This window comes from Anabrus simplex, chromosome 1 (assembly GCF_040414725.1).
Source record: "Anabrus simplex isolate iqAnaSimp1 chromosome 1, ASM4041472v1, whole genome shotgun sequence".
In the NCBI taxonomy this organism is placed as follows: Eukaryota; Metazoa; Arthropoda; class Insecta; order Orthoptera; family Tettigoniidae; genus Anabrus; species Anabrus simplex.
The window spans coordinates 870,388,059-870,414,276 of record NC_090265.1 but is presented as its reverse complement, the minus strand read 5'-3'; the positions used below and the strand labels follow the sequence as shown (position 1 = coordinate 870,414,276).

Sequence of the window (26,218 nt, the reverse complement as noted above, 5' to 3'; positions counted from 1 at the left end):
CTTGCAAAATAAATAAATAAATAAATAAATAAATAAATAAATAAATAAATAAATAAATAAATAAATAAATAAATAAATAAATAAATAAATAAATAAATAAATAAATAAATAAATAAATAAAATGCGAGATACACGTGCCCCGTAGTCCCGAGCAACTGGTTTTCAACAGAATAAAGATTCTTGTGCATGGAACATTGAAATGAGAATGGATACAATTCCATAAGCGCTGCTTGTGGCTAATGGGACTGATGCATTATGGCAATAGCTGACACTTCGCCAAAATTACATACGATCCTTCTCATGCTGTTCGTCAACTATGCGGAGGCCTTTGGCAATATCACCAGGCCAAAGCAGACCGGCTAGTATCTAACAAGGAAAATAATGCAAAACAACTAACTAAACCCCCTGTCAGCCAACACGTTAACAGAATGAACCTGCAAATGATTGCACATTAGCCCATCAGATTTGGCGATAATATATCCGATTAATCCAAATGGATCTTACTGGGGAAAATATATACAACAAGCAAACTTGTATTTTTACGTGACTGTCGATATCATGAACCGTGGCACTGATTCCACTTCTTGTTCCAGGCTCCTCACCCTCATCTTTCCTATCTAACCTCCCCTGGTCACCTGCATACCTGCCAACTTTTAGAAATAAAAAATAGGAAGACTTTTTATGCTTGGATTTCATCACGTATATTGTGCCACGGTCTCTGTGAAAAGTGACGATATAAAAGACATACATATCTAGCGTTTCAATGCGAATTGCCCATTAAATTTAAAATCTTAAACTAACATAAAAATGGTTACAAAAAAATGTAACAAACACGGAACAAAATGCATAATAGTTTTCTTTACTAGACTGTAAAATGAGCGGAAATTCAATTTTATAGCTATCTGTGAACACTTGGAGATAACATTTATTACCTTTTGTGGCCATAACGTGAAGAGAAAATACCAGAAACTGTCACCGACACAACTCTCTGAAATACATTCAAATCTATTAAAATTATGAACTTACAGTGAATACAAACGCACTGAAATACGCGAAACTACCACATACAAAACAGATCAATATGTCTCATACATTATTGACATACGACTTCGACAGGGGGAAAAGCATAATAGAACCGCAAGAAAAGACACGTGGTCTGCAACTCCGACGAAAATACGCACAAAAACGACTTTAACAGCGCGCGAACCACACAATAACAACTCATTCTTTCGTCCCGATTAACGGAGTCGCTAGCCGTCCCGAATTCCCAGCTGTTAGGCACACAAACTGCTGTAGTTGAGCGGGAAACATGATACACTCGCCAAATAAATACGCTTGAAAATGAGGTTGCGTAAATTACACAAGTATATAAGAATTTATCCTCCGTACTGGAGGTCATATTGGTCACAAAAAAAAGAAGTAAAAATAAATCGGAAAATCGGAAGATGAGTTAAAAAACGGAAAGTTTCCGGGTAAATCGGAAGGATTGGCGGGTATGAACATGTCTTCGCCTTTCACCCCGAGTATTAGATTTGGGAGATCTAGGGAGTCTTTTATTTTCACACCACGCTGGTGGTCAATATCTTCAAAGTGACGGACTTTTGCCTGTCTCTCTTCTGATGGTTATCTGGATGGGCTTACCTTGAAAACAATAATCCCCACCACCATTAATATAATAATTACCATAATGCAATATTAAACGTGACATTAGGCCTAACTGCTCAAGTGGGTATGGAGATACAACTCCTCATTTCCTGAACCTTTTCTTCCCTAAAAGAAAGAACCAGTGGTAGCAACTCCTCGTAGATTTGGGTTTAAATATGATCAAGGTTATCTTAAGAGTAGTGGACCTATCGCAACCGAAGATACAGTAGAGCGTTGACCTTTTCGGTAATTCAGCCCGGTGCTCAAATACGCAAGCCTCATCTCGGTAGATTTACTGGCACGTAAAAGAACTTATGTGGGACATTTCCGGTACCTGTATTATTATTATTATTATTATTTGAATTTAACAATACTGATACCAGGTTCATCAGCTCCATAGTTGAAAAGGGAAGTTTTGATCTCTCTGACACACACACACACACACACACACACACACACACACACACACACACAAAAACAATGTTGCGGAAGGAAAGGTAAAAAGAGGCAGAAAAGTTAAATTCATTTTAATCCTCGGATACTCTAATACTAATGAGATGAAAAAATCCGTTGTAGACCGAGACAGGTCCGTCAGGAAGGCAAAACGAGTGGAGACGGGCACAAGAAGAAGGATGCAATGCTAGAATCTTGTTTGCCACGTACAGTTCACAAGTCATTAGACCCTACGTATTATCATTTCGTTTTAGCTCTCGGTTTCTCTACGACACACAGACGCATTGGTAGCAAGTGCGTCATTCACGTCGTTTGAATGACAGACACCTTGGCGAAAGGAGCATAAACTCGCGGCCATTCCTAGCTCCTAATTTAGCTCCCCCCCGGGCCACATGCCTGGCTGAGATTACCTCCTTTTAAGTTGCCGCCGTCGACCTCTCAAGCGGTCAGAGTTCGCAAGTACTTATATCCAGAACACTTTATTGAAATGAATGTATTAATGTTCAACATTTCATCAACAGTTCAATTTTCAAACGAACGTGATTGCTGATAATGTGATCATAGCTACGAGACCTTCAATTTTACGTGGAATCCGAACCACGGTTACGCAACTTTCCATTTCAGAAATCCCACATGTATTAGCCTGGATTTGAACCAGAGGTTCCTTGGCAAGAAGCCAATGGCAATGTCCCTGGGCTAGGGGTACAGTCAATCACAACAGCAAGGCAGAGTTGTTCAGTAAACGAGTCCCTCAAATCCATACTAGTAAATGAATGTAGAAGTGTAGAGATCCATATGCAAACAATAATAATAATAATAATGCTACTGTTTTCACCTCCCACTAACTACTTTTTGACGGCTTTCGGAGACGCCGAGGTGCCGGAATTTTGTCCCGCATGAGTTCTTTCACGTGCCAGTAAATCTACCGACACGAGGCTGACGTATGTGAGTACCATCAAATACTACCGGACTGAGCCAGGATCGAAACTGCCAAGTTGGGGTCAGAAGGCTAGTGCCTCAACGGTCTGAGCCATTCAGCTCGGCACAAATGAAAACAGACATGAACTAATTAACTTCCAGGTGCAGGCCTACTAGAACCTAACACACCCAATTGCGTAGAAAAATATAAATTTTCCCAAACTTTCTCTTTTTTACAATATGCTTTACGTCGTACCGACACAAATAGGTATTATGGCGCCGATGGGATAGTAAAGGGCTAGCAGTGGGAAGAAAGCGACTGTGGCCTTACTTAACGGTTAGCCTAGTGTGAAAATGGGAAACCACGGAAAACCATCTTCAAGGCTATCAATAGTGGGGTTCGAACCCACACTCTCCCGAATGCAAGCTGACAGCTACGTGACCCAAACCACGGTAGCAAAATATAGACGGTAGGTGTCACGCGCAACCGGCCAGGAGCATGTGACGTCAGCAGACTCTAGTCTGTCAGGCGCCGAGCTCGATAGCTGCAGTCGCTTAAGTACGGCCAGTATCCAATATTCGGGAGACAGTAGGTTCGAACCCCACTGTCGGCAGCTCTGAAAATGGTTTTCCGTGGTTTCCCATTTTCACACCAGGCAAATGCTGGAGCGGTACCTTAATTAAGGCCACGGTCGCTTCATTCCCACTCCTAGCCCTTTCCCGTCCCATCGTCGCCATAAGACCTATCTGTGTCGGTACGACGTAAAGCAATTAGCAAAAAAAAAAAAAAGTCTGCCAGGCGCTGTAACATTCTGCAAATCAGTGTGCCGAGCACCCCGCTTATCTTCCCTATCACAAACACGTTTACGTTGTTATTATGATACCTTCACATAAAAACCACTAAGATATTACATAAAACTATTCTTTTTATTATTATTTTGTTTGTGTACTTTCGTAAATATTGCAACCTACTTTGAAAGCCAGAATAGTAAGTAAGACCTTCTCCTAATATGTTTAAAAATCATTTTTAAATGTTCCAAAATACCGAAAATTTTAGTATTTACAGTTCCCAATTACTTGAAAGATTTTAAAATACTGTATGTACCTTATACACGTACAGATTAAATACATCAAAGCTTAACAATCAAGAAATAATATTAACCGATCAATTATAAATAAAATACACAAGATTAAATACTGCATGTTGTTACTTTTCCTAAAAACAGTAAGTACTGTACTAACATGATTGCTTTTCTTTATTAGTAACAAAAATCTATAGTAGTAATAATAATCTTATGGCCTCACCTACCGTGTGCAGACATTTCAATTTGACGCCATCTGGCTGTCTGCTCGTCAATCTCGACGTTCCGTGTTACTCTAGGCCCACTAGATGGCAGACTGAGTAAACCGAAACTCTCTTGGGTGTCTGTGGCTGAGATTTAATTAATTTTTTCGGGTAAACACCAAATGTGTCACCAGACATCTTTTATATGCCGACATCGTACGACATGGAGTGTCGAATGGACTTTTTTCCGCCCTTCAAAAATCCGACTACCTCTGCCAGGTTTGAATCTGCTATCTTGGGATCCGGAGGCCAACACTCTACCACTGACCCACAGAGGCTAATATTAAATATCCAGTACAGCATGCAGCCCTGTTTCACAAAAGTATGTTAGGGCTGTAGTTTTTAATCACAAAATATTTCAAAACAAAAGATTAAGAGTTCAATTTGTTAATGATAATAATGCATATATCTATTTGACTCAAAAAAAAGGCAATGCCATGGTACATTAATGTCAAGAAAGATGTTAAAGAATTGGGCCTACAAGCAGAAGATGCACAAGACCGAAATCTTTTCAGAGCAGCCATCAAGACTTTTGGGACTTTCCGGTACGAAGAACGGGCAACTGGTGCTAAATCGACAGAAGAACGTCGTGCTAAACACAGTGAGCTAATGAAGACTATGTGGATCAAGCGAAAAATCAACAAATGCCAGAATGTAAAGTGAGGCTTATTGTGGTCCCTAGTTGGCTGATTAGAAGTTGAATGAATGAATGAATACATAATACATCTACATAACAAAAATAACATTACTATTAACTTAGGCCTACCTTTCAGGACTTAATTTTTTTCATTTTCTTCGATTTTTTCCGTGCAGCGTCAGCATGCGCAACCGCAATCCGCATTTCATTCGTTCATCTCTTGAGTGCTCTCTTTTTATTCAGTTCCTTCATTCTAATAAATGAAAGAGTTCTCACAAAACACGTAACAGCGAAGTCGTCGACTACACTATTCTTAGGTCTGATGATATCTTTCGTTTCCATCACTGTTGGGCACTTCCTTAGACCATTTCCGTGGAACCTTCAAAAATATTTTCCTAGTTCGCAAACAGTGTCGAAACACTGGGGAGATGGATTCATTAGGCCTCCTCTTTTTTTTTTTTTTTTTTTTTGCTACTTGCTTTACGTCGCACCGACACAGATAGGTCTTATGGCGACGAAGGGAGAGGAAAGGCCTATGAATGGAAAGGAAGCGGCCGTGGCCTTAATTAATGTACAGCCCCAGCATTTGCATGGTGTGGAAATGGAAAACCACGGAAAATCATCATCAGGGCTGCCGACAGTGGGGTTCGAACCCACTATCTCCCGGATGCGAGCTCACAGCTGCGCGCTCCTAACCGCACGGCCAACTCGTAGGCCTCCTCTAGACAAACCGAGATCCAATCAGAGTTCCTAATACTAACGCATTTTCCAGATTTTAGTGGTGGTGATTCCTTTTGTCGTAATTCGGTATGCAACACCCCGCCAATATTCTCAAGAAGTCCTTATTTTTATTATGTAAGCACTCTTCGGATTGTGCTGCTCAGTAAACTGATCTACTAGTCAACTATACAATTAAAGTCTTCATACTCCGAATCAAAAATTTCAAAGTTAGTTTCCACTGATTCTATGGTGTCATTAGTAAGAGCACAGTTTACCCGGTCGAAGACATCTACAGTTAATGTTTCACACTCTTCCCTGTTGCAGTTTCCAGTTATAATTGTGTCATATGCACTTTTGCTCAGTAATAGGGACTTTCTTCTCTGGGTAACTGTTGTGGGCAGGGGGTAGTCATAAAACCGACCTAAGCCCCTGATCATAGAAAAATATGACTCTAAAACATCTTGATTACATGTCAATGCAAGTAGATATTGATATCCTTCAGATTTTAGGTTTCGAAATAGTCCCTGCATACTACGGATGGAAACCATACAGTCTATTTGCTGAAGAAAACAGGTCGAACATTTTATTCAGGATAACACCCTGTTCCTCTAAACTTGTTCCGTAAGCACTTTCGAACTTGTATTTTTGGGTGATGAGGGATTCTGTTATTATGAACATCAAATCCATCATTAACAGTTTCAACAAACTGTACTACACATTCTCAGGAAAAATGTACGATATAGCCTTAGCCACAGTGCCAGAGAGTAGTTCAGCAGCTTATCTTACGTTTTGTCGTTCACTACCAGTTACTAGCAAATGTGGTTCGGTTATTTTGTGAGTGAATTCTAAGTCCCCAATTTTCTGGTACTGTACTAAGTCTACAAAGATGTCTTTTACAACAGTTTTTTTCAGATGCAAGCGTGTGTCCTTGGTCTAACAGATGGTTTCTCATGAACGTCGCAAAACGCCCAAATCACACGGTCATCAGTAGGCCTACATAGATTTTTTGTGGAAGACTTCTCTGCTCTTATTTCCAGGTCGATGCTTAACTTTCGGTTGAAGCCACTCACAAAAGCCATTAGGCGAAATCCCGTTACCTCAACAAGTTTTACCGTTTCATAAAATAAATCAGTAGTGACGGTCTGGTCGAACTGATAGTCAACAGGCCGTTTCCATTTACCAGTTAGACTTATTATAACCTGCACATTTACATGGGGCTCTCTAAATACATCTTCGACACTATCATAGCATAAATTCTCATCTCGTCAAAGCTCATCACTACACCTCTTTTAAAATTAGGCTATCATTCACAATATTTGCTTGACCCTTTGGTGGGTTAAAACTGATCCAAAAACCCAGGTGGAATAAAAAATTGTGACAACCGCCGTGTTATTGTTGTTTCACTAGGAAGGTGATATTTTAGAGTTTCCCTAACATAAGACAAAGCTTTTTTTTTTTTTTGGAGATACACCGAATTGTAACTGCTTTGGCCACATCTTCAGGTAACCAGTTTGTACACTTTCCCTTTAGTAAACATTGTTTTTGACATTTTGAAAAAAATCCTCATTAAAAAATTCCTCCAATTTCGGTATTTTGGGATGGGCTTTTTTTTAGGTCTTCAGTAATTTGATTCTTTCTTCTAATTCTTCATTTTCGATCATCGCACCAGCTAGTTCACACTTCAAAGTCAAGTTGTCCTTATTTTGGCGTAACTGTTCATTAATTTGTCCTTCCTGAGAAAGGTCATAAAGCTCACTTGATTTCTCTACAGATTTGCTTATTAGCGATTCTGGAACATTTTTATAATCCCGCCTTTCGGCGCGTGTAAAATGTCTATGGATGCAGAGAAAGTGGGAATGTTTTGGGAAGGCACTGTTCCTTTCTTCAACAAGCGCTTAGGGGAAAGGCCCAACAGTTCAAATTGTAAATCTTTTTCAAAATCAGAGGACAGAATATATTCGGAGCATATGCGTGCGATTTTAGAGTTAAGAGCATCTCTTTTACAAAAATGTACCCATTGTTTGTGCAGAGTTGGGTCTTTTGGGAATTTGTAAAAGCACAACTTACGATTCTTTGCGTTCTTGGGATCGCTTGTACAGCCTGCAATCACACAGCACGGCATTTTAACAGCACAAATACGACATATACACTGGAATTCACTTCACTCACGAATGATACGCAAAAGTTCACGACTTTAAAAACAATCGGAAACCTCGAAAGTAATTAAAAAATAAAGAAACAATGTGCAGACCACAGACGAACAGCAATGCACCGAACTTCGCCGCTTAGAATGAAAACACCGACACCAAAGAGTATAATAGACTGATATTAACGCGCAAAACAATGCGTAGTGTAATGGGTGGGACGGTCCAGTGACATCACGACCACGGCAGTCTACTGCGCATCCGTATCGTGACACCTACCGTCTCTCTTCTAGCTACCGTGACCCAAACGGCGCAGCCAATCGCTCGGTATTTTCCAAACCTCCCGAGGGGTTCAAAAGCAAAGTAGCAAAGATACGCAAGCGTAAGCATTCTATTCTTTCAGCCAGTAAGAAACTTCTCCTCTTACATAGTGATGAGTATGACGTATCATTTCCTAGAGCGTGTTTCCTTGAAGTAAGGGGGAGGAGGGGATTTATGTATAGGGAACAACTCCTACGCTAGAGATGAAGGCAGCACGAAAGCGAGACACTGAAGAATCGACTGTTCAGCGTTAAGACAACTTACCTTATATCAAAGCACTATTTTAAATGTACCTGCCTATATTTCATCGAGAGTAGAGCAGACTTCAAAGGAAGCACAATTTTCAGACTGCAGTTAAGTTCGAAGAACACATGATTAGCAAAACAGTCAATGAACCAGCAATTTCCGTGTTGTCCGTAGTTTTAAAAGCAGGAACTAGCTTACAAGGGTTTTACTACTGGAGGCGCTCGGAAGCGGAAGCAGTTACACAAAATATGATAATGTTTATTGCTGCTAAATCAGAATACATTCACACATAATTTGTCACGTAGCAGCTTATCTGGTCCGATTCTGTGGTGTAGTGGTTAGTGTGATTAATCACTACCTCCGGAGGCCCGGGTTCGATTCCCGGCTCTGCTATGAAATTTGAAATGTGGTACGAGGGCTGGAACGGGTTCCACTCAGCCTTTGGGGGTCAACTGAGTATATGGGGGTTCGATTCCCACCCCATTCATCCTCGAAGTAGTTTTCCCTGGTTTCTCACTTCTCCGCCAGTCAAATGCCCGGATGGTACCTAACATACGGCCTCGGCCGGTTGCTTTCCTCTTCCATGTCTATCCCTTCCCCACACAAGGCCCCTGTTCAGCATAGCAGGTGAGGCAGCCTGGGTGAGGTACTGGTCCTCCTTCCCAGTTGTATCCCCGACCCAACGTCTCACGCTCCAGGACACTGCCCTTGAGGCTGTTGAGATGGGATCCCTAGCTGAGTCTGGGAGAAAAACCAATCCTGGATGCTAAACGGATTAAGAAGATAAAGAATTTTCCTTCTAGATGAAGTTCCCTTACTCTTAAACGTGGAGTTCGGTAGTCTTCGGAGTCCCGAGTCGGCAATTACATTATAACGAGATTTAGAAAGAAAGTCCCATGTTTGGTTCTTTCACGTAGTGATGGGCAGTTTGGGACGGGGTCTCGAGATTTCTCTAGATTAGCGCAGGCACTGTTTCTCACGAGAAATTTCGAGAGATCTCGAGAGAGTTGTCCTCACATTTGTGTGGCGAACAGCGTGTCGTATGCCGAGTATGCGAATAGCCAACCACGGGCCTTTTCCATTCCGTAAGTACGTGTCAACAAGCGACTAGGGCGTTCATTTCTACCGACGTCTATTTTGACGCGGTATAACATAATTGTATAGGACAGGCATTGTATGCAGTGGCAAGAACACAAACTGATGGCTACTGTAGGTACACCTACCTGGATACTAGACGTGCATTATTCGAACTCGAGACGGGCCAAGACGCGCCTAGTTGCTTATGCAACCACCATTACGCAGGAGTAGAACGTGTAATCTAAAATGTACAGGTAGTTGTACATCGTTATCAGACCCCACATTCAATATCATATGGCCACTGCTCGTGTTTACCTATATTTTGGTGACGTACGAAATAATTCCTTACAATGTATTCGCGTCATAATTAGGTACTTCGGTATATGACGGTGCAATGTGTAAATGTGTCTAATTGTACGCGACAACTTTTAAGACGATGTCCGAAACGCAACGTAAGTCGTGGATGTTGGTTATTTTGAAAGGAAGCTACATAGCACAGGCCACTGTGTTGTTTAGTCAAAAGAAGTAAAATACGTCAGCAAAATACTTCTGGGATGATCCGGCACTTAGAAACACATAATATCGCTGAAGGGGAATCTTCACAGAGAACACCTCGGGCCGGCCTGCATCACAAGAAGCTATCCTGTCGACAACAATTGCGAGGTATCCAGGTAGGTGTACATCCTATCTACAGTTAATGCAGGGTTATTCAGCTAAGAAGTCCATCTCAAATACACTCATGTTCATAAAAAACCAGAACACTTTGAAAGACTAGAGATAGGAAGTTCACATTAACAGGACATGTTCATTAGTATGTTCTGCAGGAATTATTAGCATTTTACTCACCTAGGTTCAGCATGTCCTATTGCCTAGTAGGCACTGGATCCTCCATGGGCACTGATAACTTGCTCCATGTGTGATGGCATCGACGCGTAAATGGCGTCCTGGGGTATAGCCATCCATGCCGCATTCACCTGGTTCCACAATTCATCTTTGGTGGTTGGCATTGGGTCAACTCGCCGCACCCTTCGTTTCACCATATCCCACACATTTTCGATTGGTGACAGGTCCGGTGATCGGGCGGGCCAGGGCAACACTCTGGCATCCTGTGACAACAAGAAGGCACGTGTTCGTGCAGCAACATGTGTTCGCGCATTGTTCTGCTGAAATATGGCGTGTTCGTGCAGCAACATGTGGTCGCGCATTGCCCTGATGAAATATGGCGTCTGGGATGTGCAGAAAGGGCATGGCTACGGGTCGCAGGAAGTCATTCACGTAGGTTAAACTGGTCACAGTGCCCTGGACACGCACCAACTGTGATTTGTGCTTGTATCCAATAGCACCCCACACCATAAGGCCTGGAGTTGGCGCTGTATGTCTTGTGCGAATTCAGTCAATGTGATGCCTCTCCCCCTGTCTGCGGCGAACCAAAATGTTGCCATCATTTACAAAGAAACAGAACCCGGATTCGTCCGAAAACACTATCTGCTGCCATTCCTGTCCCCAGTGACGTCGTTCCATACACCACTGCAGTCTAGCATATTTATGCATATTAATCAAAAGTAGGCGGAGAAGTGGACGACGCGCCGGTAACCCAGACCGTAATAAACGGCGACGGACTGACACTCCTGATAGTGTACGATGTGTTTCACTGTTCCGCCAAAGTCGAGGAGGACGCAGATCTGTCCTGCGATGACATTCGGATGAGGTGTCGATCTTCTTGGGGAGTGCGACCAGACCCATCTCATCGCGTTCTACGGCCTTCTGTGAACCATTCTGTACATATCGGTTGCACTGCCGACACACTTCGTCCTACACGAGTAGCAATTTCCCGGATGGATGCATCACGTTCTCTCGTGCCAATAATCCGCCCTCTTTCAAACTCACTCATTTGACGGCACGGTTCTCGCATACGTCTGCGAGGCATCCTGCACGTCTGCTCAAGTCACACCGATCCATTATCTTCGGTTTATAGTGACGAGAGCCGCAGGCACATTTTACTAATCGGTGGTGGTGCGCCGATATCGATGTGGACCTTGAACCTGAGGACCGACATGGTTCAAACACTAATCATTTCTTCAGAACATACTAATGCACACGTCCTGTGAATATTAACCTCCCGTCTCTAGTCTTTCAAGGTGTTCTTTAAGATACTGACATTGTATTTTCACTTTCGTTAATGGCATTGACGGGCTCATAGTCGAACGTGCAGTACTTTTCTAGGCTTTTGACACAATTTATCGGCACACACGTAGCTTACGCTCTTAGTTACTGGGACGTCCACAGATCGCATCACTAGAGAATCGGTCTCTTGAGCATTGTTCATCACTACCCTGCCCAAAGAATTGGAGCAAACTCAGGCATTTTAGATTACACGTTCCACTCATGCGTAATGGTGGTTGTATATGCAGCGAGGCGCATCTTTCCCCGTCTCACGTTCTAATAAGGCACGCTTCTAGTATTCGTGTAGGTGTACATTCTGCCTACAGTTATTCACAAATTATGCAGGATTATTCAGCTAAGATGTTCACCTCAAATAATTCGTGAACAGTTTAAGATACTGACATTCTATTTCCACTTTTCTTAACAGTATTAAGAGGTTCGTAGTTGAACATGCAATACTTCTCGAGGCTTTTGACAAAATTTATCAGTACACACGTTTTCATATGAGAATGTTATTTCATGCAATAACTGGTGATATACTATCAAGCTTACACTCGTAGTTACCGGAACGACACACAGATCACAGCACAGGAGAATAGGTCTCGAGATCTGTGACGTCAGTCTCGAGTGAGAGCGATGCCCATCACTACCATTTCATCCTACGTACACAGTCACCATACAAGAATACCACCACCACTGGCCTGAACTGTACCTGCTGGCAAGAAAGATCTATTTCCTTATGCGCCCTGCAATGCATTTGTATCTTGCAATCAGCTTGTACCAACTGGTACCTCAATTCATCTGTCCATGCAACCTTTTGTCATGCTTCAAGAGTCCAATGGCATTGTTCCTTCGCCCATATCAATCTTCATGCCTTGTCATGTGTAGTGAGCAGAGATACCCAGGTGATTGGAAGATACTGTACCCCATAGTGAGGAGATGGTTCTGCATGGTACTGCTGCTCATATTCTCTTGCTGTCCAGCACACAATTCACAAGTGATCTGCTGTACTGTGGCCTGTCTACCAGCTCTTATCATCCAAGCTAGGTGATGGTGACCCCTGTAATTAACATGTTGTTATTCATGGCAGTTGAGGTTATGCCTGAATGCACATACTCATAGTGTACTCAACATGTGTGATGTAGAAAGCCCAGTGCCTGAACGACCACTTTGGAAATCAAAATGCCAATATTTCTGGTATAGAAAATCTGATTGCGATCAAATGCACCAAGATCTCGTTTTACTTGTTTTTAAACGTTACTCACAAAGCTAGTACAACATCGCAATCAAGTGCCATACCAAACTATTACATTCATCAGGCTGACCACAGCATCTTTTTGCCAAACCAGCAGCTGTCTCTAATTCAATTGCTCATCACTACTGTCGGATTTTTTATTATGGACACTCGAGTTTAGGCTTTAATTACAAACGAACCAATAGGCCTATGGAAATTTGAGTTATACCAATATTTTCCTTGTTTAATTCTACATTAGCGTATATAAGACGCATTGTTTTCGACGTTCATTAAATATTTTTTATTTGTGGTTGTAGTGAATATTGCCCGGATTTTTGGCTTCTTCTCTACGAAGCGCTCACTTAGGAATATATACGAGGAAAACGACTTGTCTGATTCTAATGAAATTTGTATATATTATAACCACATGCATTTATAGTATAATACTCAAGTTACAATTTTTTTCAACCACCCTGAAAAAAGTTCTTATCATTTTTCTAAAGCAACTTTTTCTCAGCCCAGGATAAACGTACGGCAGAAAACTTGGGCTTATTATGAAGCACGCAGTCATGGTTATCAGAAACTACAACAACTGTAACCGTACAGAGTGGTACCGAATTTATGAAGAGTAATATTGAAGGGAGGTTTTGTCCACGCCGGACAGTGCGATTAACAGCAGGCCGGGTGGTGAAATTGGGCGCAGTGTTGCCGCGTTCAGTAGTAATCACGCGCGCAACGAACAAAGTACACTCGCCCCGGGCAGTTGTGAAACGGAATGCCCGTGACCTTGGTTTGTCCGGAAGCTATTTTCAGTTTTCCTATGTTCTGCATGTTGACCACGTCACTTCAAGATGCCTCCGAGACCGCCGTTATCAGAGGGTGAACTTGCAATGATTTTTTTTAATTTGCTTTACGTCGCACCAACATAGATAAGTCTTATGGCGGCGATGGGAGAGGAAAGGCCGAGGAATGGGAAGAAAGCGGCCGTGGCCTTAATTAAGGTACAGCCCCAGCATTTTCCTGGTGTGAAAATGGGAAACCACGGAAAACCATCTTCAGGGCTGCCCTCAGTGAGGTTCGAACCCACTATCTCCCGGATGCGAGCTCACAGCTGCGCGTTCGTAACCGTATGGCCAACTCGCCCGGTTTGCAATGATTTCGAGTGCTATTTTTTCTTTCAATGTGAGGGGAAAAAGTAGGGGACAAGAGGTTCCCTGTGTACCAGAAGGTGGCAGATTGTCTTGGATTATCGCTGTCGTCAGTGAAGAGAGTAGGAGCCGCTTCAAAGGAGAATGATGGAAATACGTCATCCAGGTCATAATTTTACGTATCGGAAGTGAAGAACGATTTCTTGACGGTGCAGAACTTTGTTTTAATGGCAAGAAAAGTAGTGGTGATTACCAGAATGAGATGAACTCGACTCATTATGAAGAATGGTTCAAGAAAGTCCTGAGTTTATTTCCTCAAAGTTCGGCCGTCGTTATAGATCAAGCTCCATATCATACGAGGATCGATCCTTAATCTAAAAACCCGAACATGTCATGGCTGAAACGTGAAATTATACATTGGATAACGTCAAAGAATATTTCACTACAACCTGGAGTTGACGATTATAACAAATTAACTAAATCAGAGCTGATTGTCCTTGCCAGGCCTTAGTTTCAAACGCCGGTAAAGAAGCTGGAACAACTGACTAAACGACTTCGACCAGACGTAGAGATTATTTGGTTACCAGTGGCCCATTGCGAGCTTAATCCAATCGAGCTCATTTGTGCTTACGTAAAAGGGAAAATAAGCAAAAACAAATATCGCTAACACATTAGAAAATGGTAGAGGTATGGAAGCAATTTACGCTTTATGCCGAGAAGCCTTACGTACCGTGACCCCTGAACTCTGGAAACAATGTATTAAACACGCGAAGAAAATTGAAGACCACTACTGGGAAAAAAAAAAAAAAAAAAGATGGACTGTGTGCAAATGTCCCTTATTTCGAGCCAGTCATAAGCAACATGAATGAGAGCAGCACCGATTCTTCGGAGCAAAGTGATTTTTCAGACGAAGAAAATTGATAGAATTAAATACCGTAAATATATGTAAATAATAATAAAAATAACTCTTGTGAAAATTGTACAGTGTGATATTTCTAAATTAGGAAGTTAACCATTTTTAAACCTGCCGTTGAAGGTCCAAAGTCCTTATGAGAAAAGGTGATGGGAAGTGGAATTTATAAGAGGAAATAAAATTAAAGGTTGAAAGTAAACGAAGAGCTGTGTTCGTTGCGCGCGTGATTACTACTGAACGCGACAACACTGCGCCCGTTTTCACCACCCGGCCTGCTGTTAATCGCACGGTCCGGCGTACACAAAACCTCCTTTCAATATTACTCTTCATAAATTCGATACCACACTGTACGGTTACAGTTGTTGTAGTTTCTGATAACCATGACTGAGTGCGTCAAAACAAGCCCAAGTTTGCTGCTGTACGTTTATCCTGGGCTGAGAAAGAGTTGCGTTAGAAAAATGATAAGAACTTTTTTCAGGGTGGTTGAAAAAAATTGTAACTTGAGTATTACACTACAAATACATGTGGTTATAACATATACAAATTTAATTAGAATCAGACAAGTCCTTCTCCTTGTATATATTCCTAAGTGAGCGCTTCGTAGAGAAGAAGCCAAAAACCCGGGCAATATTTATTACAACCACAAATAAAAAATATTTAATGAACGTTGAAAACAATGCGTCTTATATACGCTAATGTAGAATTAAACAAGGAAAATATTGGTATAACTCGAATTTCAATAGGCCTATTGGTTCGTTTGTAATTAAAGCCTAAACTCGAGTGTCCATAATAAAAAATCCGACAGTAGGGCTTGGAAGTTGAAGACTTATAAATTGCCTAAAAAAAGATCAAAAATATAAAATAAATGGCATATAAACTGGCAAAATGGGCATAAAAATGCGATCCAAATTAATTCATAATTTTAGTTTTAATTAAATATTTAATGAAGAAATATTATGTTTGAAAATGCAATATTAATAATAATAATGTTATTTGCTTTACTTTCCACTAACTACTTTTAAGGTCTTCGGAGACGCCGAGGTGCCGGAATTTAGTCCCGCAGGAGTTCTTTAACGTGCCAATAAATCTACCGACACGGGGCTGTTGTATTTGAGCACCTTCAAATACCACCGGACTGAGCCAGGATCGAACCTGCCAAGTTGGGGTTAGAAGGCCAGCGCCTTAACCGTCTGAGCCACTCAGCCCAGCCAAATGCAATATTCTGGTGGTATATGCAACATACACTGCTAAAATATATGAGTGGAACACTTCTTTTAGACAGGATATATTTTTAGATTAACATAATTTAAAAAAAGCAATTCCGTGTTAGTTAAAAAAAAAAGTACTTGCAGAATTTAGAATGAAATACTTTTCTACCTAGAATGGATATCCTGGAAATTTAAATTAGTGTAGCTGGAATCATATTTGGTTTAACCACACTAGGGTTACAGAAATTGGAATTCAGAAACCTTACCTCAGTTGGCTTTGCAGTATATCACAATAGTCATCTCCAGGTTCTACGATGTAAAGGATCATTGGTTTTCAGATAGCACGTTGCAAAACATCGAGAAACTTCTCTCTTCAGTAACGAATGTTAAGGGTTCATTCTTGAAGCAGGTATGATCTTCCTCTTCAAAAACATTCATATCAAAATTTTCTCCTTTCAATATTTCACTTATATTGCACATAATTTGATACCCCTGGCTTTTTCAAGTAGTAGTTTCATTTTTCAGTTCATTTCGTCTCTTTTCAGATATGGTTCAAATATATGCCTTTACAAGAGAAAAGATTTTTAAGAGGTGATAAATGAACTAATGATAACTCGAACTGAGAATGGGCAGTAAAAATATAGTCAAGAAAGGGTGAAGTTGCAAAAAAAAAAAAAAAACCTGCCAGTAAGACCTAAAAAAGACCATAAAAGGATCAATAAGCCATAAAATGCCAAAAAAAAAAAAGACAAATTAAACGCACCATTTTCTAGCCTACAATGACCCAGACACTTGAGAAAAAAAGGAATTTTCCTCAACTTCCGAGCCCTACTTATCACTGTTACGTCCTTCATGCAAAGAGTATGCCTTATTTAACATCTGCAAAGCACCATTCAATATGGGGTACCATACAGGCAGCAATGCACTGAGGCATTCACTCATACAGCTTCCCGACAGTGTCTTGAGGCACATTCAACATTCTTCCTGCAACTGTACAAGTAGATCGTGGTGCAGGAGTTTGGATGGCCATCGCAGGTGTGATCTTGAAGGTTAAGGAATGATATCAGCACCTCGTAGAGCCGATAGTGTGGTACTGTATGGGCATGAATATTATCTTGCTACTTAATATAATCTGGTGTTTTATGGTATGCAAAAAGGGCACGAAATGGGCCGCAGAACCTCACTGACATTTCACCATGCTGTCTTCGTGCTTTCAACAAACACAAGATATGATCAGGAGAAGCAACTGATGGCACCCCAAACCATAACATCTCATGTCTGGGATGTATGTTGAAGAAAATCAGCACTAGATTATCGTGTTGGCCTCCGTGACATCAAACCTTATCCAACCATCATCTGCATTAAGATTGAAGCGGGACTCATCAGAGAAAACAATGCGTCACCATTTCTGTGTCCAATTACGATGTTCACTGTACCATTGAAGGTGGACAGCACAATACACAGGGATCAAACACAAACTCACAGAGAATGCTTTATCTTTAACTCCCAGTCTCAAATGGTGATGTTCTTGCCGAGATGTGATGGTGGTGATATTTTTTTTATTTTTTTTATTTTATAGGAAGTAAAACTAGTTAAACATTCTCTCTGAACAAATTAAGTGAAAATGAAATACAACTTTTAATGGTTGTAACACAGATGTTGTGGTATTTACTCATAATGATGGGTTTCAGATGTAGTTTTTACCACGAATTACTCCATTTTTGGAACTTGAGTTTCAACATTATTTAAAGTCATCTTCAGCCTTCTGAAGTGAGAACGTTAAGACTAAAGAAGGCTGAAGACTAAAAGTTGAAATTAAGTTCCTAACACTACAGAAGGCTAGTATGAGTTTGAGAGTTTCCTGCAGGCTGAGGTTCCGTATTAGGCCAGAAAGTTTGGCACATTCTGTAAAGATGTGAGTCATGGTGAATTCAGCATCACAAGAACACACTGAACGGACTTCCCTCTTAAGGAGGTAAGAGTACGTAGATCTTCCATGACCTAACCTCAGCCTACAAAAAACTACAGACTCTCTCTGTGAAGACCGTAAAGAGGACCACCACATGGCAGTTGTCTTCTTAATAACCCTCAGATTGTTGGGAGTATGGGTAACTAGCCACTCCGACTCCTGGTATGCCAAGATGGTTCAATGTAGCTGAGAATAAATATCCTTAGCAGGTACATTCATAATCAGCAAATGCAGACTGCAGGATTTCTCTGGACCAGGTTCCAATATCTGCCACTTCACACCAGCGTATATGATGATCTTATCTGTCTGGTGGGACCACTGCCTGATCTACGTGACCAACAACGTGCATATCCATGTTTGCACACTGCATGTAACAGTAAAGATGCACTATTAGCATGCCTAGCAATATGATGAACTCAACATCTGGATTCCTGCATTCTGACCCAGTTCAAATGGATCCAGGTGGTGATATTTGACTTGAATCTATGCCGTGATATAGTTTTCTATCTTTTAACACATACAATTCTGAGTTTATAATTTTTTTTAACGGTTCTTTTATGCACTGGATAATGACAACTACTGCCCTATATACCATGTGTTGGAGTGAAGTTTCTGCAGCTTCACTTTAATCAATTACACTTTATCACTGGTACTAACTATGTAACTTTGATTTTGTTTACAATTTGCTTTATGTCTCACCGACAGATAGGTCTTATGGCGATGATGGGATAGGAAAGGGCTAGGAGTGGGAAAGAAGCATCTGTAGCCTTAATTACGGTTCAACCCTTGTGTGAAAATGGGAAACTATGGAAAACCATCCTCAGGATTGCCAACAGTGGGGTTCGAACCCACTATCTCTCGAAAATGTAAGCTCATAGACGTGTAACTATAACCGCACTCGCTCAGTATTTTGATTCTGTTGCAAAAGGATGACTTCTTACGGGTATATCAATTTCCAAGCCCATTAGTGTATTATAACAATCATGACGCTTAGTTATTAAACTGGCTGAAATTAAGACACAATTTAACCTATGTAACATTTATATTTTTTATTGTATTATCCAAATTTTGGCACATTAAGTGGGTGGAATGTGTATTTTTGGTCTTCATAAAGAATTCATTTCTTCACTTTCTCAACGTTCAGGCCGTGGAGAGCCCCAATCTTGGTTGACCACCAGAGTTAGCCACTCTTTTCTACATGTTGCTAGGGTCCTCAGTCGTTGCTTGGCCGTCATAATCAAATCTGTCCAGTTTCCTCCAGTATTTCACATTTTTGTAACAAATGCTTTTTTATATATTTGGGCTGTTAACCTTATACAAAAACAAGCGGGATTGCTAATGTGAATATTTGTCCTCTACATTGCCATGTCCTCAACCATTTCCTCCATAAGCTCATGCTTAGAGCTTCTTAGATGACTGCCTGTATATGTCAGAGTGGGTTCTTATCCTGTGAGGATCCCTGCCCTTCCCAGAAGCCAGCAGGTTGCAGCTGTAGCAACCTCTGTTGGTAGGTTGGCTCTTTCATCAGGTCCATATCAACAGTCTCTGCCTCTGCCTTCACTGCCAATGAGAATACCATTGCTTCTTCTATAATCCATATGCTGTCAAAATCTATAATTATTTATTAATTTCCAGAACAGTAATCAATGTAGCAATTCTATTTATTTAATGCAGATATTTCTTTCAAAATTATTTATGTACAAGGTTTATGGGTTAGATGTAAAACTCACGTTTTCAAAAAAAGAAAATAAAAAATGTATTTTACCATATGGAATATTGACGCTAATAGAGCTTGAGAATAATTCTTTAACTCTATTTTTACTATGAATAAGCACTCATCTCTACTTCTCACGTTGAATGAGTGCATGAAAAACTGCAAAATGCTGTAAGAAATCAATAATCTTTTTCTTACTGTGTAGGTAGAGTACATCAAGAACGAAGTAACCCTATCCCCTACAGAAGAATGCTTCTTGAAACGAGCCTGCTGCACTTTGGACTCTAATGCATTCCGTGCGAGCACCAGTTTAAGAGGACTCTACCCTTTAGGGTCGCTGCTCAATCATCAGTGCACTCCCAATACACAACATGGTTATGATGAGGACAACAGGCTAGTGGTACGAACTGCAGTATTTGTGCCAGCAGGAGTAGAGCTCACCAACAGTTACACTCCACTGCTCTGGAGTACCCAGGCTCGTCGACACAATCTTGCCTTCATCAAGCACTTTGCATGTAACTGTCTTCGTTGCCAAGATCCACAGGTAACTATCATTTAGCCAATAATCATTAATTAATTTCTTTTTCAGAATAACTGGAAAAAATTAAGGAAAGTAAAATTATACTTTGTTAACAGGGCAATCAAAAATATTGAATGTTAAGAATTTATGAGTCAATTCATTTCAAAGTTTGTGAACGTCGATACCATCTTCGAACAACCCATTATTATGTGCAACACAATATGCTACTGAGAACAGGACAGTCAAGGAAATTCAAACAAACCATTAATATATCATAAGCATTTAGCCAGTTCTTCTTAGGATGTCGTCTCCCTACAAAGGTTGGCGATCCAATTGATTATAACTCGTGAAACAGCCACTTGAAAGATTTAAATGGAAATTTGTCCATACCAGAGGCGCAGGTCTCATATGTAATTTGTCCGTTGGATGGGAGTGATAAGCCTTGGTGTTATTTGACAGGAACAGACTATTAGCCGACACCTTACCTCATCATCACACACTATGGAACTCATAATTTGCAATACAAGATACTAGTACCATTCTGTATTGACAATGTTTACTTTATAATAGAAAAGCTTTTGTTATATCCTCCTGTTCAATACATGTATTCATCTTTTGATGCAGTGATTTCTAATCAAACATGTTTCGTCTCATTTTGAGCCATCTTCATTGAAAAAATTTATTAAAAGCTACATGAATTGATGCTGAAGGAGTATCATTAAAACCAATGGGAAAGAGTATATAAAATCCAACTGAGACATGATGATAAATCTAAAACAAACAAGGTTGTGACAAGGTTGGAAACCTCTATGTCTAAAAGTGTTTTATGTCACTCTAAAATGAGGATAAAATCACAAATAATAATGGTTCAAAAAAGACCTAGAATTTTTAAAAATTGATCCCAAACGTATATTCAATAGTGATAAATTTAGAATGCTGATCAGAACATCCGATACTCTCCAGTCGCTGACGGCTAAAACACTGCATCCCGGAGTGGGATTGAAGTGGACTCAGGAAAGGAAAGCAACCCACAGTGCAAAGATGAAGGAATACTGGGCTAAGAAGAAAGCTCATCAGAGTTAGGAACCATGTGGTCCAAGGAGCCTCAATGAACCAAGAAGAACAGTGTGCGGCCTTCGAAGAAGCCTGGTGCAGGTCTTTCGAGTTGACATCCTATAGGCTATCTGCGCGTGTGTGAGGATGTAGCCCTACCTATGGCGAATTCTAATGATAAAGTTGGAACAGTCCATCTTCAATATGTCACATGCTCATCTTTTTTTTTTTTTTTTTTTTAATGCTATTTGTCCGGGGCATCAACCCTTGTGGATCTTTTGACCCTACTGGCACCATATGATATGAACCTGCGTGTAAAGTGGAATGGCGGAAGTGTAGAGTGTTGTATGTGAGGAAAGGAACATTAAGGATGACACAAACACCCAGTCCCCAGGCCAGGGATATTAATCATTACAATTAAAAACCCCTGACCTGGCCGGGAATTGAACCCAGGGCTGCTGGGGGACAGGCAGACATGTTGCCTCCATACACCGTGGGGACAGACCACATGCTCATACAGTCTGGAGGGCAACAGAAGCTAGTGAACATGAGATAAGTGAAACAAAGGCCAGGTAGAGCATTGTGTGACTCAAATAGTGGAAAATAGTGGCATTAAGAAGCAAGAAATGAAATGAAATGAAATGCGTGACACACATATTAAATATTTGCCCTCTCGAACGGCCTAACCTTGTTGGTTTGGAGGTCTTGTTTCAACTAGTCATGTATGTGGCTGGCTCAGCTATGTTTGTATGGTTGGAGGAAAGAGTGGAGGGAGTAAGGGAGGGAGGCGCTATGCGGGTGGGAAAGAGGAGGGGGAGGGACGATGTTGAGTTGAAGAGCTGGAAGTGGTGTTCATTCTTATTATAAAATTGGTGGCAAATAAATGGAATGAGCATTTCGAGAAATGTATTCATTTTTTTGTTAACCTCACTCAAATTGTGGGAAGGGTTCCTAAATTGGTCTATGTTGACGTGGATGATCTCGAGAATATCAAGCAACGGGCCTTTTTGCTTATAATGTAGGATCTTCGGATCTTGATCAACTGTTGTGTATTCGTGACTAGATTCTTTATGATGCTCACTCATAGCTAAAAAGTGATTATATCTAAGAGCATTGCGATGTTCAGTGCACCTTATTCAAAATTGCGGCCTGTTTGTCCAACATAAGTCGATCTGCAGGATTGGCATTCTAATTTGTAAACTCTAGAGGTCATGAATCTATTATTATCGTTGATAGTATGTGAACTGAAAATTAGTCTGGAGTTAGTACAGGAGGTTCTAAATGCTATTTTAATCTTATGTTTTTTTTTTACTAGGGTGGTCTTGGGTCTGCTCATGTATAATTTTTTGTTTTTTACAATTTGTTTTACATCGCACCAACACAGATAAGTCTTATGGCGACAATGGAATACGAAAAGCCTGTAAGTGGAAGGAAGCAGCAGTGGCCTTAATTAAGGTACAGCCCCTGCATTTGCCTGGTACTTTTGTATCTATTAATGATTCTACTGACAAAGGCTCTGCTGAAACCGTTGCATTCTGCTTTAATGCAAATGGTGTTTGTTTATTTCTTGTAATTTTTGTGAGATAATGGAATATTTAATGATCTGAGAGCTGGCCCTGTGGTGTAGGGGTAGCATTCCTGCCTCTTACCCAGAGGCCCCGGGTTCAATTCCTGGCCAGGTCAGGGATTTTTACCTGGGCTGGTTCAAGGTCCACTCAGCCTACATGATTACAATTGAGGAGCTATCCGACGGTGAGGTGGCGAGAGGATTCGTTGTGCTGACCACACACCACCTTGTAATCTGCAGGCCTTCGGGCTGAGCAGCGGTCGCTTGGTAGGCCATAGCCCTTTGGGGCTGTTGCACCATGGGGTTTTAATACCGTACTATTGTAGGCTGCTTTCTTATGTGTGTCTAGGTGCAGAGAAGTTTGTTGAATGATGTTGATAGTATGGGTGGATTTCCTGTAGGACCGGGTATATTCAAGGAGGGCGCGCCTAAGAAGACCAGCTGTTTAGCACATGGTATGGCAAAAAAGACCAAGGCGTTTGAGGCATATTTTTACATTTCCTTTCAGAAACCTATAACTTAGTCTGTAATACACGTTTCTTCATGATTCTTTTTTCAAAATCTTGAGAAAACAACCCTTTTTCTTATGAGATGTAACCGGAGGCAGTTTGAACCAATTTAATATTTTAAAATAAAGAATATTTTATATACACTAAAATTATTTTTAAAATGTTGAAATGAAGTATCTGTAGCTTCTAGTCTAAGCAAAATTTATACATGGCAAATGTATTATTTATGTTCCATACTTCATTTTCCGTATTATCACAATTTTTTTTGGAGTTCGGATTGAAATTAATTAACAAAATATCGTTATTGTCAACTTGATCTGCAGTCTAACACAGCAGTAAGCACAAATTGTTTGCCAACACTTCGTAGATACAAAGCCAGAACCCCGAATAACACCAATACACTCCTACAATATAACACACTGACACTGACCCAACAATGTTTTAAAACGTTTCCAATTGTTTTCCACAGTTACAAAAACTTATTTACAAATATGTTTCACAATGCATACACCATGGCATCCTTCTTGGCATTTGGTACACACAGTTCTTCAGCTAGATAAAGATTAATAATAATAATAATAATAATAATAATAATAATAATAATAATAATAATAATAATAATAATAATAATAATAATCTTATGACGTGAGGCGGCAAATAACGTAGTGCATGGCTCCATGGCTAAACGGTTAGCATGCTGGCCTTTGGTTGCAGGGGACCCAGGTTCGATTCCCAGCAGGGTTGGGAATTTTAACCATCACTGGTTAATTTCTCTGGCACGGGGGCTGGGTGTATGTGTCGTCTTCATCATCATCATCATCTCATCCCCATCATGATACGCAGGTCGCCTAAGGGAGTCAAATTGAAAGACCTGCACCTGGCGAGCCGAACATGTCCTCGAACACTCCCGGCACTAAAAGCCATACGCCTAGTGCACTCTTCTCAGTATTATCATTTGTTTGTTTGCTAATTTATGGTATCTCCTTTCCTTTGTAAATAATGAGTGTTTCTCGTAAACGTATGACAAGTTTTGAATTGTAGACAGAGCTCGACAAGAACTTTGATGATGACTTGTTAGATTTATCAGATTTCTGGAAAGGAGATACCGTAAATAAGGAACCAAACAAACAAACGAACGATAAAATTGAGAAGAGTGCACTACGTTACTTGCCGCCACATGTGGCTTATGTTGAAACGGCAACAGCAGACTGCACAGCTTGGCGATAAGATTAGCGCGGGCTGGCAAGCGCGAGGTGGCGCACGTTAAGGTTAGCGTGAGCTGGCAAGCGCAAGGTGGCGCTCTTCATTAGATGTGCTGCACTGTACTTATTGGTGTTAATTTCGTGCTTTGATTCTCATACTCAATCAAACTTTAATTCAACAGTCCCAAAAGATCTTCAAGACACTTAATATAGCATTATATTATTCATGTGTTAAAATATTTGGCCTACAGATATCCTTTTATTCCACTGGTCTTCCTTGCAAGGACTGTCACTGACGATATATCGTCAGCTGGTCCTATAAGGGTTAAAAGACAAAGCATTGTTGTGGTTGCTCATAATCGTCAAATCAAGGTAATTAAGGGCATTACTGTTTTCTGACTCTATGGTGAATTTTATGTGTGGGTCAATGGAGCCGAGAAGTTCAAGTACTGTGTTTCTATTAGTGATATGAGAGTCTAAAATAGCAAAAGTGTCATCCACGTAGCAATGTTTAATACCGGTGATCTTACCAATAGTGTAAGAATGTTCTAAATGATCGATGTAAATATATGCAAGGATCCCTGAAGCTGGTGACCCCATAGAAAGGCCCATTAAAAATCATTCCATCAAAAGATGGATACATGTACTGAACAGGAGGACGTAACAAAAGCTTTTCTATTGTAAAGTCATAATATGCAGTCATCACTGGACACAGAAACCTATACATTCATGTAATGATCTCTGCCTCTGAGGAAAGGAGTAACTAACTTCTTCACCACGTATAATGTGCTCAACTGAATGAAGATCACAAACTATGATCATAGAGAACAGACTCGTGTTGTATCTTAAGCATTGTAAAAAGCACAAGATCCTGGTACAATGTAGTCCTCTCTAGAACTATTCACAATAGTAAAGTTGAAGCACAGAGGCAACCCCACAATAACAAGAGTTCATGTAAGTATATGAACAACATTTTAGAAATATTGTAAGTAATTCATCAAGAATATGGAAGGCAACATTTTCTGGGTACTAAAAGCTGATAAGGTGGATGTACCACAACTTACTTTTCCTTGCATCTTAGTATAAACATGTCCCTCGTAATACTTCAGGGGTGAGGAATGTAAACACTGCACACAACGATTATCCTAAAAACAATTTTTAAAATACTTTATTGAGGAAATGAAGGGGCAAGCAAAAACATATTAAGATTGGGCCTGTGTAGATGCTTTCTTCACTGCATGTAATGCGTAAGTTAATGGTGCATATTTTGTCCATGACCACTGACCAGTTAAAGGATTGCATCTCATCCCATGAACTAGTATAGTTCTGCAGTCATCTAAAAAAAAAAAAGAAAAATTATATATATTTATTTGCTTGCAAAATTTTAGTTTAAAGTACGAATAAATATTGAGCTCTAGTATATGGAAAATATTTTCTTTATATACGAAATAGAATTATTTATAAAACATTAAACTACACAGTATCACAGAATAGATGGTTTAAGAAAACAACA

At 40.4% G+C, this 26,218-nt stretch overlaps 2 protein-coding genes across 2 annotated transcripts in view; one reads left to right on the top strand and one right to left on the bottom strand.

Moving 5' to 3' along the window:
• The window catches only part of LOC136857322 (SET domain-containing protein SmydA-8), a 143,659-nt gene that overhangs the window by 5,449 nt on the left and 111,992 nt on the right, over positions 1-26,218 (top strand). Inside the window, exon 2 of the mRNA XM_067135912.2 lies at positions 20,060-20,398. Within this exon, the coding sequence (XP_066992013.2) occupies positions 20,060-20,398 (339 nt within the window). The remainder of the gene's footprint in view (positions 1-20,059; positions 20,399-26,218) is intronic.
• Positions 25,839-26,218, bottom strand: part of Coq3 (ubiquinone biosynthesis protein COQ3, mitochondrial) — a 39,638-nt gene continuing 39,258 nt past the window's right edge. Inside the window, exon 6 of the mRNA XM_067136499.2 lies at positions 25,839-26,041. Coding sequence (XP_066992600.2) covers positions 25,908-26,041 — 134 coding nt within the window. The 3' untranslated portion in view covers positions 25,839-25,907. The remainder of the gene's footprint in view (positions 26,042-26,218) is intronic.